Source organism: Thamnophis sirtalis, unplaced genomic scaffold, assembly GCF_051295495.1.
Source record: "Thamnophis sirtalis isolate CommonGarterSnake01/CBP01778 unplaced genomic scaffold, rThaSir2_p1.2 scaffold_4, whole genome shotgun sequence".
NCBI classification, from domain to species: domain Eukaryota; kingdom Metazoa; phylum Chordata; class Lepidosauria; order Squamata; family Natricidae; genus Thamnophis; species Thamnophis sirtalis.
In genome coordinates this window covers 109,306,170-109,319,474 of record NW_028261384.1, presented here as the reverse complement: position 1 = coordinate 109,319,474, position 13,305 = coordinate 109,306,170, and the positions used below count along the sequence as shown (strand labels likewise).

Here is a 13,305-nt window from a genome sequence, read left to right as displayed (position 1 = left end):
TTAAATGGATTCATTTTCTGGATAAATGTCAGAAAAGTTTATCAATAATAATGGCCAATGTGATTGGCATGCCAAAGAATTAAGGAATTGAAAGTAATGTAGTTTGCCCCAAAGCTAACAGAAAATCTAACACCCATATGAAACTCACAGCAAGAGCAATAGTGCATCAAAGAGGTAAACTGCAGTAGCTTAAAGATCACCAAATAGCAGTCATATAACATGAACAAAATCAAGAAGCATTCAGTGGTTCCCACATAATAGAAAATGTATTACTATATATGAAATTAGTCAGTGAAATAGTTTTTGGATTTTTGAATAAATCAATAAGGACTTTTGTTTGAGGTTCTTATTGTTTAATGAATTCCATACTTCAAGGAGTGATAAATTACCAGCCCTCCTCATCATATAATTCTTACAAAATAGTGGAAAGAATAAAAGTTGAAATTCCTGAATTTCTGGAGATCAACAAAACAAAGGAACATTAACAGATTTTGTGAAGCTACATTTCTGTCTCTAAAATTTTCCATTTATTAGTCTAAGTTTTGAAGAAATGGAAGATGATAATGTAAAAATAATGCAGTGTTTTATTATTTTCTATATGGAGGGGACCAATTATTTAAATATAAAAAGGCAACTAATTGCTCCATGCATTCTGAAAGTGAAAATGACATAAAATGAGTGTTTTTTTTTTAAAAAAAAGATAAAATATTAGTGAGTTTATGGAATACAAACTTCTTGTTGATCAGCTTTTCAAATTTAAACTTTTTTTCTGCCTGGTCTCTTATTTCTATTATCTTTCTTTCTTTTCATTTCTTATACAATTAGGATCTTTTTATGACATATTTTATATTTGTTCATTTTATTCAAGTCAGATCCAAAGCAACTTCAAAAAGGCCTATATCAGAGAGGCCTTTTTAATTTAGGATTTATTTCAAAGAGTGGGAGAAATTATATGAGCTTTTTTCTCAGACATTGTGTCTCAGCATTCCAAATATCATGCAGAATTAAATCAGAGTCCAAGGCAGAGCTATCCTTAAAGTTCCAATTTAATAAGACAGACATATTGGCATTGTGCTGTGGTATCCCAATTCTGGATAGCTTCCTGGGATTCCACCCAGTTGATAGTTCATGATCTTGTCCCCACACCCACAAATCCATCACATGGTGCAATCTTCTCCTTCCATGCTGGCATCTCCACCCAGCTGGTTCTGGTCAGGTATAGAGATACTTCACTGTGGGATTTTCCTTATTTTTCCATGATTGTGCATACAATAATCTTGCTACAGTTACTATATATAATCTACCACAAGGTGTTTTTTTCACATTTATTAAGTCATAATAAAAAAAGTTTTGGTTTGTTAGCAATATTATTCCTTCAATTGCTTTGCATCATTGTGTGAATCCAAATGTTATAACTGTTAGTGTTCCAAGTATCATGCAGAATTAAATCAGAGTCCAAGGCAAAACTATCCTTAAAGTTCCAATGTAATAAGTCAGACATCTTGGCACATCTGTAGAATCCCAATTCTGTAAGTTACCTAGGATTCTCACCCAGTTGAAAGTTCATGATCTTGTCCCCACACCCACAAATCCATCACATGGTCCAATATTCTTCTTCCACACTGGCATCTCCACCCAGATTGTTCCGGTCAGGTGCAGAGGTGCGGAGACAAAAGTTGACCTTGTGCTTCTAGAAAAGAATGACAATAACACATTCCACATTTCAACTGCTTTCTATTCCCCCCTCCCAACTGCTACACTAATAAAACAGCATAATGAAATAAGAGAGAGTGTGGCAGGCCAAAGATCCTAAAAGGAATATAACTGCAGGCCTGACATTATGCCTATCTAACTGCTGAAATGATTATAAGCTGCTAGTTAAAATAATTTACAGAAACTATGATAAATATAAGAATATTTTTAAAAAGAAGGAAAGGACCTCAAATTTCCATTCTGATTTAATAGGTCCTTTTTTCAGTGGACTTTTTTGGTATTGAGATCAGGCCTAAAAATAATGATATAACACTTTGGAAAGAAGATGCAGGTCAAGAGACTAGTATTGGAAGACAAGATAGCAAAAACCTCCACAATCACAATCTTCTTCCCAGTGATGCTCAGATAAACTAGAATAAAGGAGATCCAAACACTGCAAAAGACCAGCATGCTAAAGGTGATAAACTTGGCTTCATTGAAAGTGTCTGGTAATTTGCGGGCTAGGAAAGCTACAATAAAGCTGATGATGGCCAAAAAGGCCAAGTAGCCCAGAACATAATAGAACATATTGATGGAGCCTTCACGACATTCTACGTCCATTTGCCCACTTGGTGAATCCAAGTTAAGATGTGGAAAAGGAGGGGAGATAAACAACCTAGCAGCACAAATAGCTACTTCAATGAAGGAGCAAAAAACAACAATGGCATTTGCCACTTTTTGTCCTAGCCATTTTGCAATCCTGTTTCCTGGTTTAGTAGCCATGAAAGCCATAATAACAATGATTGTTTTTGCCAACACACAAGAAATTGCAATGGAAAATATTATGGTAAAAGCTGTTAGCTGAAGGAGGCAGGACACTTTAGTAGGTTTGCCAATAAAAAACAGGGAACAAAGATAAGATAGAAGTAAGGAAATAAGAAGAATCCAACTGAGATTCCGATTGTTAGCTCGCACAATGGGTGTGTTCCAGTTTTTTATGAAAACTATTATTACCAAGCCTGTGACAAAGGCAAAGGATATAGCAAAAGAAACCAAAGCAGCTCCTATAGGTTCATGGTAAGAAAGGAAATTTAAAATCTTTGGGATGCACTGATCTTGATTGATGTTTGGATATTGATCTTGGGGGCATGGAATACAATGAGTAGCATCTGAAAGGAAGAAAGAAAAATATTCCTGAGTCAGAAATGTCAATGCCTTTTAAAAAAAGTAAAGGTTATTTTTATCAATTGGATATCAAAGGAAAAACTTCAAATGGATGACCAGAATTGAAAAGAGGAAATACGATCACAGCCATCATGCACATATTTTTCCCATCTCTCAATCCACCAGTGCAAACATCTAAGATAAGAATTATAGAAGAACCTAATGCTAAAGCATGGCTAACATTTTATCTATCTTTTTAGTTCATCTGAATAGATCCAATTATATATTTAATATTCCTAGTTCCTGAAATCAAGGTGCTTGATGACTCCTTCTATCTCAATTATTATTACTGCCTGTAAGCTACAGTGAAGGTGTTTTCAAAGAATGTGAACAATAACATCCTGTCATATTAAAGGCATTTATCTCTTTGATTGCAATATTTCAGCTTTACCCCTGCACATATGATTACAGTAAAATAGGGATTAGAAGATACTGTCCACTAGGAAAGTATTCAGACCTCTTCACTTTTGTCAATTTTATTATGCTGCAGTCAGATTCTATAGTTGTTGAAATTCATTTTTCCTTATTAATCTTTACTCATAATAATAAGATAAAAACTGAATTTAAAAATGTCTGTAACTTTATTTATTAGAAAATAACTGAAATACCACATTGGCATAAGTATTTACACTCTTTGCAACACTTGAAACCTAGCTCTGGTGCATCCTGTTTTTCCTGGTTGTTGATCACAAGTTTCTACACATTGAATGGAATTGACCTGTGATAATTTAAATTGATTGGATATGATTTGGAAAGGCACATATCTCTCTATAGAAGGCATCATGGCTAACAATGCATCCTGTAGCACAGCAAAATCCATGAAGTGAAAGAAACTGCCTGAAGAGCTCAGAGAGAGGATTTTTGCAAGGCACAGTTCTGGATTTGTCAAAGGATACTTACATTTTTTTCTCAATGATTTTTTTATATTACTACAACTGCCTCAGTAGGTGTGCTTAGATTTGATGGAAAAACGCTAGGAAATTAATATTTTCCTTTTCATATCTTTTTCTGATCAGAATATCTTGCTTTCTACACATTGCATTACTACCCTAGAAGCAATATATGTGCATAAGCACATAATTATTACCAAACAATTGAATTTCTTGCTCAGGTGTTCCCTACAGATGTTCAAACTAAATCAACAAGCATATGTAAGCTGTCACTTACCTGTTTGGTTAGAAATCATATCTTTTGAACATGGAACGCAATCATAGCAACATATTGATTTTCCTTCTTGAAATATCTTGCATTGTCCAACATGACAATTTTCTACACATAATGAATGGGGAGGTACCTAGTTTTATATAAAATATAGTAAGCATTATCATTATCCCATTTTAATCCTATGTATTTATGAACCTATTCAAGTTCAGGGTTTTCCACAAAGAAGAGGGAGTCAGACTATTTTTCAAGGCACCTGAGGATAGAACAAGAAGCAATGGATGGTAACTAATCAAGGAGAGAAGCAACTTAGAACTGAGTAGAAATTTCCTGACAGTTAGAACAATTAATCAGTGGAACAACTTGCCTCCAGAAGTTGTGAATGCCCCAACAATGGAAGTCTTTAAGTAGATGTTGGGTAGCCATTTGTCTGAAACGGTATAGGGTTTCTGCCTAGGCAGGGGTTGGATTAGAAGACCTCCAAGGTCCCTTCCAACTCTGCTATTGTATATGTTGGGTTCCTTTTAGTGCCACAAGGCTGTATAGAATGACATGAGAAAGCACTCAAGACAGCACCTTTAGTCAAGACACTTGAGATAATGATGAATTTTGCCACACCTAGTAATAATCCAATAATATGAATTTCATCCTATATCTTATTGTATATGTATCTCAAAATCAAATCTGCTACTTGCATTGTACAGCACAGTTCCTTATTTGTTCTGCAATGCTATACCTGAATACATGTGGAATTTCCCCCACTGGAAAGTGATCAGAGAGAAACAAAGACTGAACAACAACACAAAAGCATCCATTCATCACTGATATTTACAATGTGTTGCTTTTTTTTTTTACCTTCTTCAATCTGGTATTCCACTGAATTGCATTTTCAGAGATAGTGAATTTTTGTGTTGATGAAAACTTTCCCACTGTGACTTTAGAATATGTCTGATTAGGAAAAGTGATCCAGTTGATGAGGTCCAAGCCAGCAAAGGATTTCCCCTGGTCAAATGAGATTTCATGACCAGCACTATTGTTAAATTGGATGTTTCTCAGGAAACTTTGGAGCTAAAATAGTAGAAAAAAATACATGAATGAAATGCATTATCCTAGCACAAGGCTTAATACTTTCTTTAATATCACTTCCAGATGCTGTAGTAAGCATCTGTTTAAATTCATTGCTGATAACTTCTATTTTTATCAGTGTATTCCTCATGTTTTTTTTTATTATAGGCTTAAATGATCTTATCCCAGGAATGTGTGATTGAATAATTGAATTAGTAATTGAACAGTAAGCGTTTCTATGTGTATATGCGCCATCCTCTGTGAAATTTTAATAATGAAATGAAGTAATTTCCTTTACATCACACAAATAAAAATGTTGAATACACACGGATATGTACAATCTGTTATTTACCTGCCATGGTTGAACATTCAGATGCCTGCATTGGAATTTTTTACAGAAAGTTTTTTGCTTAGAGAGATATATGGCATGTAAGGCATGTGCTATACCATGAACAGCATTGTAGATTGTGTAGCTTTCACTAGACATAGCCATCTCAAATATATATGAAGGGAGTAGGTCCAGTTTCTCTTCTTCACATTTTTTACAGGAACCAAATACAGCTTCCCAGAACTTACAGAAGAAGTTGTTTGATTCTTCATTTACATTCATGTTGTCAAGGAACTCTTTAAATCCCGGCACAGTATTTGCTTGAACTGTGAAAGAGAAGGAACCATGAAAAATGTTTCTGCCATGCAATTCATTTTTCTTTGTGATACTAAAATACCACTGGACTGGCATGATCCAAATTTTTCCCAAACGCCTTTTGAACATTAATTCAATGTGTCCTATGTAGATTGCTAGGATATTAATTACTTGAGAGCTCACACTGAGAATAATTACTTTGGCATCTGTTGAGTAAAGTGTTTTTATTAATTTTATATTTTTTTCAGTAACTGGGTAACTGATGGCAAGATGACTGTTTACTTTTTCTCTTTTCAGGAAGGCAATGCATATGCCATTCTGGGCCAGCATGTGTATCAGTTTTTGCACATTTTCTCCATTATTATCATCAGAAACAAGGAGGCCAATCCATTTCCACTGGAAATGCAGGAGTAACAGGATTATCCCTTTATATAGAATAGATTCTCTGGGCACCATCCAATATAAAGATGGGAAATCAGATTTACTACTTGACTCATGTTGATATTCACCATAAGTAAGCTAGTGAAGGAAAAAAATAGAGAAAATAAAATTTCTGAAATAATGCACTTCTGAATACATGGTGCAGAAGTACCAAAATGAATTGTATTTAAAAGCCAATCTTTAAGATAATTATTCCTTATATATATGTCCACCAGACAAAGCACAAGGCATGTGCAATCATATAAAATAAAATATAATAATTAGTAAACTACATTGTTCAACAGATCTACATAAAACAGCACTTAGACCTCCAAATAAGGTTTATGAATGCTTTGTATATTTATGGTTGTCTAAATAAACTACAGCAGCAAACTATTCATTAGAATGTCTCTCTCTTACTTAGATAGCATTCTACCAAAATTAAACTTTTCCCCCCAAATTATTTCAGTATATATTGAAAACAAATTATTGAGTAACTGGTATAAACAAATTGTTCCTATTGTTATTCCTATTCTGATGTAATTTAAAAGAAGAATGATTAAATTCACTTTTTTTGTAGGATTTGAGAGAGCAGTGTAGATTAGTAGGTCCAATTGTTAAACTGTACTATCCTGATAACTGATTTACACGCATCTCAAAATGGATTATTGTTACTGGGACATTGGTAATTATATGGAAATTGTAGACCACCCAGATAGCTGATAGTTGTTTTAAAAGAAAAAATAGTGGTAAATACAAAATTGAAATTCTGAACCAATTAAAAACTGAAGGTATATCAACATTAAGTCAACTATATCAGACAATAAAAAATAAAATATCTTTAAATAAGAACCATATGCTCATATTTACCCAGAAATAAATGTCACAGTGCAATGCAGCTTGTTCTTAAATAACTTTTTAGAGTGCATATTCAATTATATGCACTCTAAAAAGTGCATATAATTCAGGGAAAATTCAGGGAAAATGCAAAAAAGCTCTGGAGCTAAATCTCTTCCATAGTAAGCAATAACCAAATCTGGACACAGAGGACATTCCGCATTACATTTCTTCTACCAAGACTCCACACCTTTTAATCCTTCAGCATAAAACTCCCCATCAAGAGTACATTTTACTGATGAAATGTTTAAATAATCTTTCAGCCATCAAAAAGTATTTTCACTTGAATATTTAAACATAACTTTCTCATACAATATCAAATCCAGTGAAATGAAGTTATGGTGTCTAGGTTCTCTGTGTTTATAGATTAAAAATATTGTTTTAAAACATTCCCATCCAGAGAGTTTTGAACAGCATATAGTTAAGCACTAAGAAACTGTTCATAAAAGAGATATAAATATAATATAATTGATTCTGCAGAAACATACACACACCTGTGGAATTTGGTAGATACTTAATATGGTGGCCATCTGGATGCTGTTTTCAACAGTGAAGCTTCCAATAGCAGTTAGTATAGTTTTTCTATCACATTTGTAATTGGGAACATTCTTTTCGTTTGAGAACAATAAGTCCAGAACCGTCTCATATGTTGTCTTTGAATCAAAGAGATTGTCATAAATATGAAAACCCAAAGTAGTGTTGGGCAGGAGCTCTAGATTCTTACTAATTTCATCAATTGCAAAAATCAGGGCAAGGACATGTTGGTAATGTCTCATCTTTATACTGCAAAAACATTGAGATTGAAAATCAGAAAAATGACCTCATGATCTGTATATGATGGTTTATAACCCATAGGAAGAAATTCTGAATTTTCTTCAAGGGAGGGAGATATACATTGTTTTGTCTTCTGGAATCTGATTGTTCTATTCTTGTGATTCTTCATCTGGCACCCACCTGGCATTTTTAACCTGTAGTTTGCAAAAATCCTAGGAACATCACAGTGCTTTTTTGGGTAGCTAAAGACTCACAAGCTGGAAAAAGATGAGTGAAAATGTTTTCTAGTGACTAGAAACATTCTAGTAAAATGTTTGTAGGACGTACCTATAAATAAGACTTTATACCCAAGTTTACCCTAGAATTTTCTGGCAAATATCAAATTATTCAACTTTGCCTTATACTGTTTTCATAACTTTATTTTTTAGATTCATCTGCTGAAATATATGTAACAAAGATGTTAAAAAATGATAAATAAGAATGGGTTAGATAAGGAAATAATATCTATGGAAAAAATTAAAGGTGATTTGTTTTATAGGAATTGTTATAAACACTTTATTTTAAAAAAGAGACTACTGTATCTATTTTTTCACATCTTAATGACCTAAAATTGAAGTTAATACAGGACAGTTTTGCATATACAGTGCATGAAAAACTGGAGCCCTATTTTGAGTTAACATTATAGGGAAGCTCCAGAAATTAAGCTAGATATTTTCCCATAATTTGAGCACCCTAGCAAAGATAGTGGAGCATTCACTCTTTTATGTATATAGATATGTGCATAGAGAAATGCACAGAATAGTGTTTAGCATTTCACAAGGATGACTATAGGAACTTTGAAAAAATGCAATTGTAGAGTGATCTTGCCAGGGGATTTGAAAAAGGAAAGAAGGACAGAGCAAAGGTTGACTGGCTGCTTTACAATGCCTTAATATGGAGAATATTTGAAGCCCAATTGAAATGAGGGGCCCTTAGTGCTCTCTGAGGTTGGTTCTTTTCTTGAATCTGCTAGCATTGAAAATGTTACCTAGTTTGCATAATGAAAGGTGTGCAAGAAAACTACCAAGTTCAGATAGGTGTTTCATGACACCTCTATAATGAGCTTGAATTCTCATTAATTTGTTAATTTAAAAAAATGACTAAATGAGGAAGATGTTCATGAAGAGAAGGAAAAACAGGGTTATGGAATATAAAAACCATCAACATTGGCCCAGGAGCAATTAAGAATGAGTTTTTCCTGCCTCACAGTTAAAGCTATCTGGAATCTCAGATTTTAAAGCTGCTTGGTAGTTGTTGCACAACTTTAATTCCCGTGTCTTTACTAATGCTATTGCTAGAAGAAATTTTTCTAACTTTCAATTATACCTGGCTATATTTGTTGTTGTTGTTATTCATTAAACATGAAACTCATCAATGGAACATTTAAAAATGTATCACTAATATCATTGACTAGCTCTGATAGTTGATATGGGTTGCTACCAGCATCATAGGTATCAACCAAGTATATACGTTGTAGCAAGTAGCAGAGTCTTTTGCAGTCTGCTGGTGTTATTGCTTGGTTTGTTGTTGTTGTTTTGTTATATTATTATTATTACTATTAGCATTGTCATTCTTATCATTATCATTTTAAATTAATGAAAAGAGTTTTTATGCTAAAAAATAATTTAAGACAAAATTAAATTTTTAGTTTTGATTTGGCATTTTTATCCACCTATAGTGTCCTTATCAAACACCTGTGTTTGATTGATTGAATGAGTGACTCTTTATTTATTCACTATAGTTTAAATTGAAAAAAAAAATAACTTAAGAGAAACTTACATAAAAATCTGACGTACCCTGCTTGGAATTATAGTAAAATTGTGGAAATGAATTACAGGATAGAGCAAAGAGAGGATGCCTCCAACTATTGCTTCTCCTGGTCTGTATAAGTTGTCTTGGATACTTGCATAATGACTACATTTCTTTGTTCCATCTTCACATGCAGCAGGAGGGAACAGCAGCTGTAACAGCAGCAGTAGCAGCCATCTGAAGTTATTCTGCTTCAAGATGCCACAGTTATACATCCTCATCTTTAGTCACACATAATGCTGAATATCAGACCTTCAAATTACTCCTAAACCTCCATTGCCCATAATCATCTGAGTGTCCAACTATATCTTCAGCAAAAGAAGCTATATCTCTTTGCCTGATTCGCCTGAATTGTTTTTGCCTGTAAGACAATGAATAAATACCAGTGATTTCCTTAATTACAGAGTAGATAAACACCTCTCAGATGTAAAAGGTCTTCCATATGTGTTCTTGGGGGAAAATATTTCCATTTTAATTTAATTATCCACATCCTTCTTGATGGAATATTCTCTAAAATCTTTTAATAAAGATTTTAGAACAAGGGTTTTTTAAAAAGATTTTTTAAATCTTACTTTATTATTATTATTATTATTATTTTATAAATAACTCATGATGGCAAACATGCATAATACTGTACTTCTTTCTCTTCTTATTTTCTCCATAACAGCAACCTTGTGAAGTGAATTGAGTTGTGCGTATGTGAATAGCTCCAGGTCTCCCATCTGATTTCCTGTTTATTGCAAGACTAGAACTCACATCTCCTGATTTCTAGGCCACTATCTTGACCATTAGGTTATAGCTTCAATTATATTATGACAACATTTCTTGTAGTTCAGGCTTATGATATGCTTCTTGGTAAAGATTATGATGCATATAGAATACTAGTGCAGCTGCAACAATATTTTTCTATGAAGTTATTAGCTATATTCTAGACCAATATTTGCCATAACCCCCCCCCCAAATAATTGGGTTTTATTAAACCAACCTGGATCAATTCTAGAACTATGGTTTTCAACTTCAAAAATCTCCTAGACATCCAATACACTTTGAGAATTCTTAGAATTGGAATCGGTATACATGAACTCTATTGTTTGTTTTTTTGATTGCCAACATTTTTTTGGACTGCCAGAATGTTTTTTGGCTGGAAAAGAGTCAGAGAGAAACAGTCTTGTTTTCAAGGTACACAAGGGGAGAGGACAGGGTGCCCCATGCACAGGTGTCTCTCAGGCTGTGCCTGTATACACTGTCTTGAGAGTTAAAAAATGAGGCAAGGGGAGAAAAAAAGGTGATCTGTCAGGGCAAATCAAACAGCTGCTGCTCTGGGAGGACATGCACCATTTGGTCACTTTTACTTCTGCTCCATTAAAGTCCACACTTCAGAAAAGAGAAGAGGGGCATGCCTCGAACTCTGCAGGGGCCACGAGGGGAATGGCAAGCTCATGGGGGAGAGGGGAAGAAGAAGAGAGCTGCAACAAGAGATGGAGAAAAGCAAAAGGGGCAGTTGTGATGTTGGTGCTCAGGGCTGTGACACAGTCTGAAACCCCTTCCTGTACCAAGTAAGTGGATGGCTCTGTCCTCTATTAGGTTTGCACACATGTGCATGCACAATACACACACACACACACACACACACACACACACACATGAGAGGGGGGAGAAAGAGGAAGGAGCAGTTGTCTTCTATCAGACTTGCATGCGCGCACACACACACACACACACAAACATACACACACATATGAGAGGGAGGGGGAGAAAGAGAGATATGAGAAACAGAGAGTGATGGAGAAAGAGAGAATGAGAGGGAGAAAGAGAGAGGGAGAAAGATGAGAGAGAGGGAGAAAAAGAGGGGGGAGAAAGATGAAAAACATAAAGTGAGAGAGAGAAGGAGAAAGAAAGAGAGATGAAAGACACACAGAGAGAAAGAGAGATGGAGAAAGAGAGATGGGAAAAGGAAAGAGAGTGGGAGAAGGAGATGAGAGAGAGAAAGAGGGGCAGAAAGAAAGAGGTGAGAAATAGAGAGTGAGGGATCTTCCCAATGAGGGAGATGGGGTCCCCTCCTCCTTCTGGAGCCCATGACAAAGGATAAACTCTGGCAGCCACAGCGGGTGAGGAGGGATGTGTGCTGGGACTGTTGCTGCCACTGTTGCCACCACCTCTTCTTTACCGCTTTCCTCTCCCAAAACAGTTCACCTGTCTCTTTAAATTGCATCTCTTTGTCACCATATATGTTTCCTCTGAAATGAGCCTGTCCTCAGTAGAAAACATATGTGGCAGGCTCCTCTCAAGGGCCTAAGTGGGACAAAGCAATTGGGAAAGGTGTCAGGGTTCCAAATAGCATCCAAAAGTAAATCAGAGTCCAAGGCAAAGTATTGCTCAAAGTGCCAATTTATTAAGAGAGCCATGTTGGCATATCTGGGTAAATCCAAATCTGAAAGCTTCCAGGTTTTTCCCACCTAGATGAAAGTGCAAGATCTTGCCCAACACCCACAAATCCATCACATGGTGCAATCTCCCACAGCCATGCTTGCAGTTCCACCCATCCAGTTCCAGTGAGGTGCAGAGGTGCAGAGACAAAAGATGACCTTGGCTTTCTATAAGGAATTTTGTTTTGGCTACCTAGCATCTAACTCCATACAATCCCCCTCCCATTTTCCCACAATAGAAAAAAGGCATAGTAGAATAATAGAAAGTGTTGCAGGCCAAAGACACAAGAGAAATATGGCTGCAGGCCAGACAGGCAGCCTCTCCTCAGAAGAAAAGCGTAACCTTAAAAGAGAATAATGTAGGGGTTAACATAAGCATAACTAACCACCTCTTCCTGCACTCCCAGGGGGGGTCTTTGATTTATTGGGAAATTTATCATGGAATTGTTTCACTAACTTATCAGCTTTTACATTCCAACTTTTTACCCAAGTAACTTCAGACAAAGGATACCCCTTCCAATGCACTAAATATTGCAAATGACCTCTATACGGTCTAGAGTCTAAAATTTTCTTCACTTCATAGTGAGTTTCTCCTTCTATCACCACCAGATGATGGGGAGGCTGGGTCAATGGCCTTAGGTTGGACCCAATCATAAGTTTTAGTAAGCTACAATGGAAAACGGGGTGAATTTTATCTAGAATTCTTGGCAGACTGAGCTGAACCATAACTGAGTTAATTATTTTCACTATTGAGAAGGGACATAGAAATTTAGGCCCTAATTTCTTGCTAGGCACTCTTAATTTTATGTATTTTGTAGACAAGAAAACTTTATCCCCCCACACGGAAGGGGGATTGGAGCAAGTGGTGTTTATCAGCTTGTTTCTTGTACCCTTCTGCTGCCTCTGCCAGAGCTTTTTCGTATTTTCACCCTTTTTTAAAAGCTTCCATCCATGCAGTCAGAAACATGGAGGAGGGGGCCTCTATGGGAAGTTCAGGCATGGGAATAAATTCCATGCTGCTGGTAACTTAAAAAGTAGTTAATCTAGTGCTGCTGTGGTACTATGTTGTTATATGTGACTTCGGCAAATGGTAGCAAATCCGACCAGTTGTCCAGCTGACAATCCACATAACAACGGATGTATTTTTCCACCATTGCA

General features: G+C 35.6%; 1 protein-coding gene across 1 annotated transcript; it reads right to left on the bottom strand.

Annotated features, from left to right (window-relative positions):
• Positions 1 to 1,297: 1,297 nt before the first annotated feature.
• On the bottom strand, positions 1,298 to 7,878 carry LOC148046100 (vomeronasal type-2 receptor 26-like). Its single transcript, XM_087714513.1, has 5 exons — positions 7,597 to 7,878; positions 5,495 to 6,304; positions 4,933 to 5,145; positions 4,084 to 4,210; positions 1,298 to 2,861 (listed from the first exon to the last, which is right to left on the bottom strand). Exons 1-5 carry the CDS (start codon positions 7,876 to 7,878, stop codon positions 1,975 to 1,977), a joined length of 2,319 nt encoding a protein of 772 aa, XP_087570639.1. The 3' UTR covers positions 1,298 to 1,974.
• Positions 7,879 to 13,305: the final 5,427 nt, after the last annotated feature.

Bases quoted from the DNA above. Each gene is read 5' to 3' on its own strand.
- LOC148046100 (XM_087714513.1), bottom strand. From the start codon at position 7,878: ATGAGACATTACCAACATGTCCTTGCCCTGATTTTTGCAATTGATGAA. The intron at 6,305-7,596 runs GTGTGTGTATGT...TTCCTTCACTAG, and splicing joins GTATCTACCAAATTCCACAG to CTTACTTATGGTGAATATCA. The intron at 5,146-5,494 runs GTAAATAACAGA...CTACTATTTTAG, and splicing joins TGAATGTTCAACCATGGCAG to CTCCAAAGTTTCCTGAGAAA.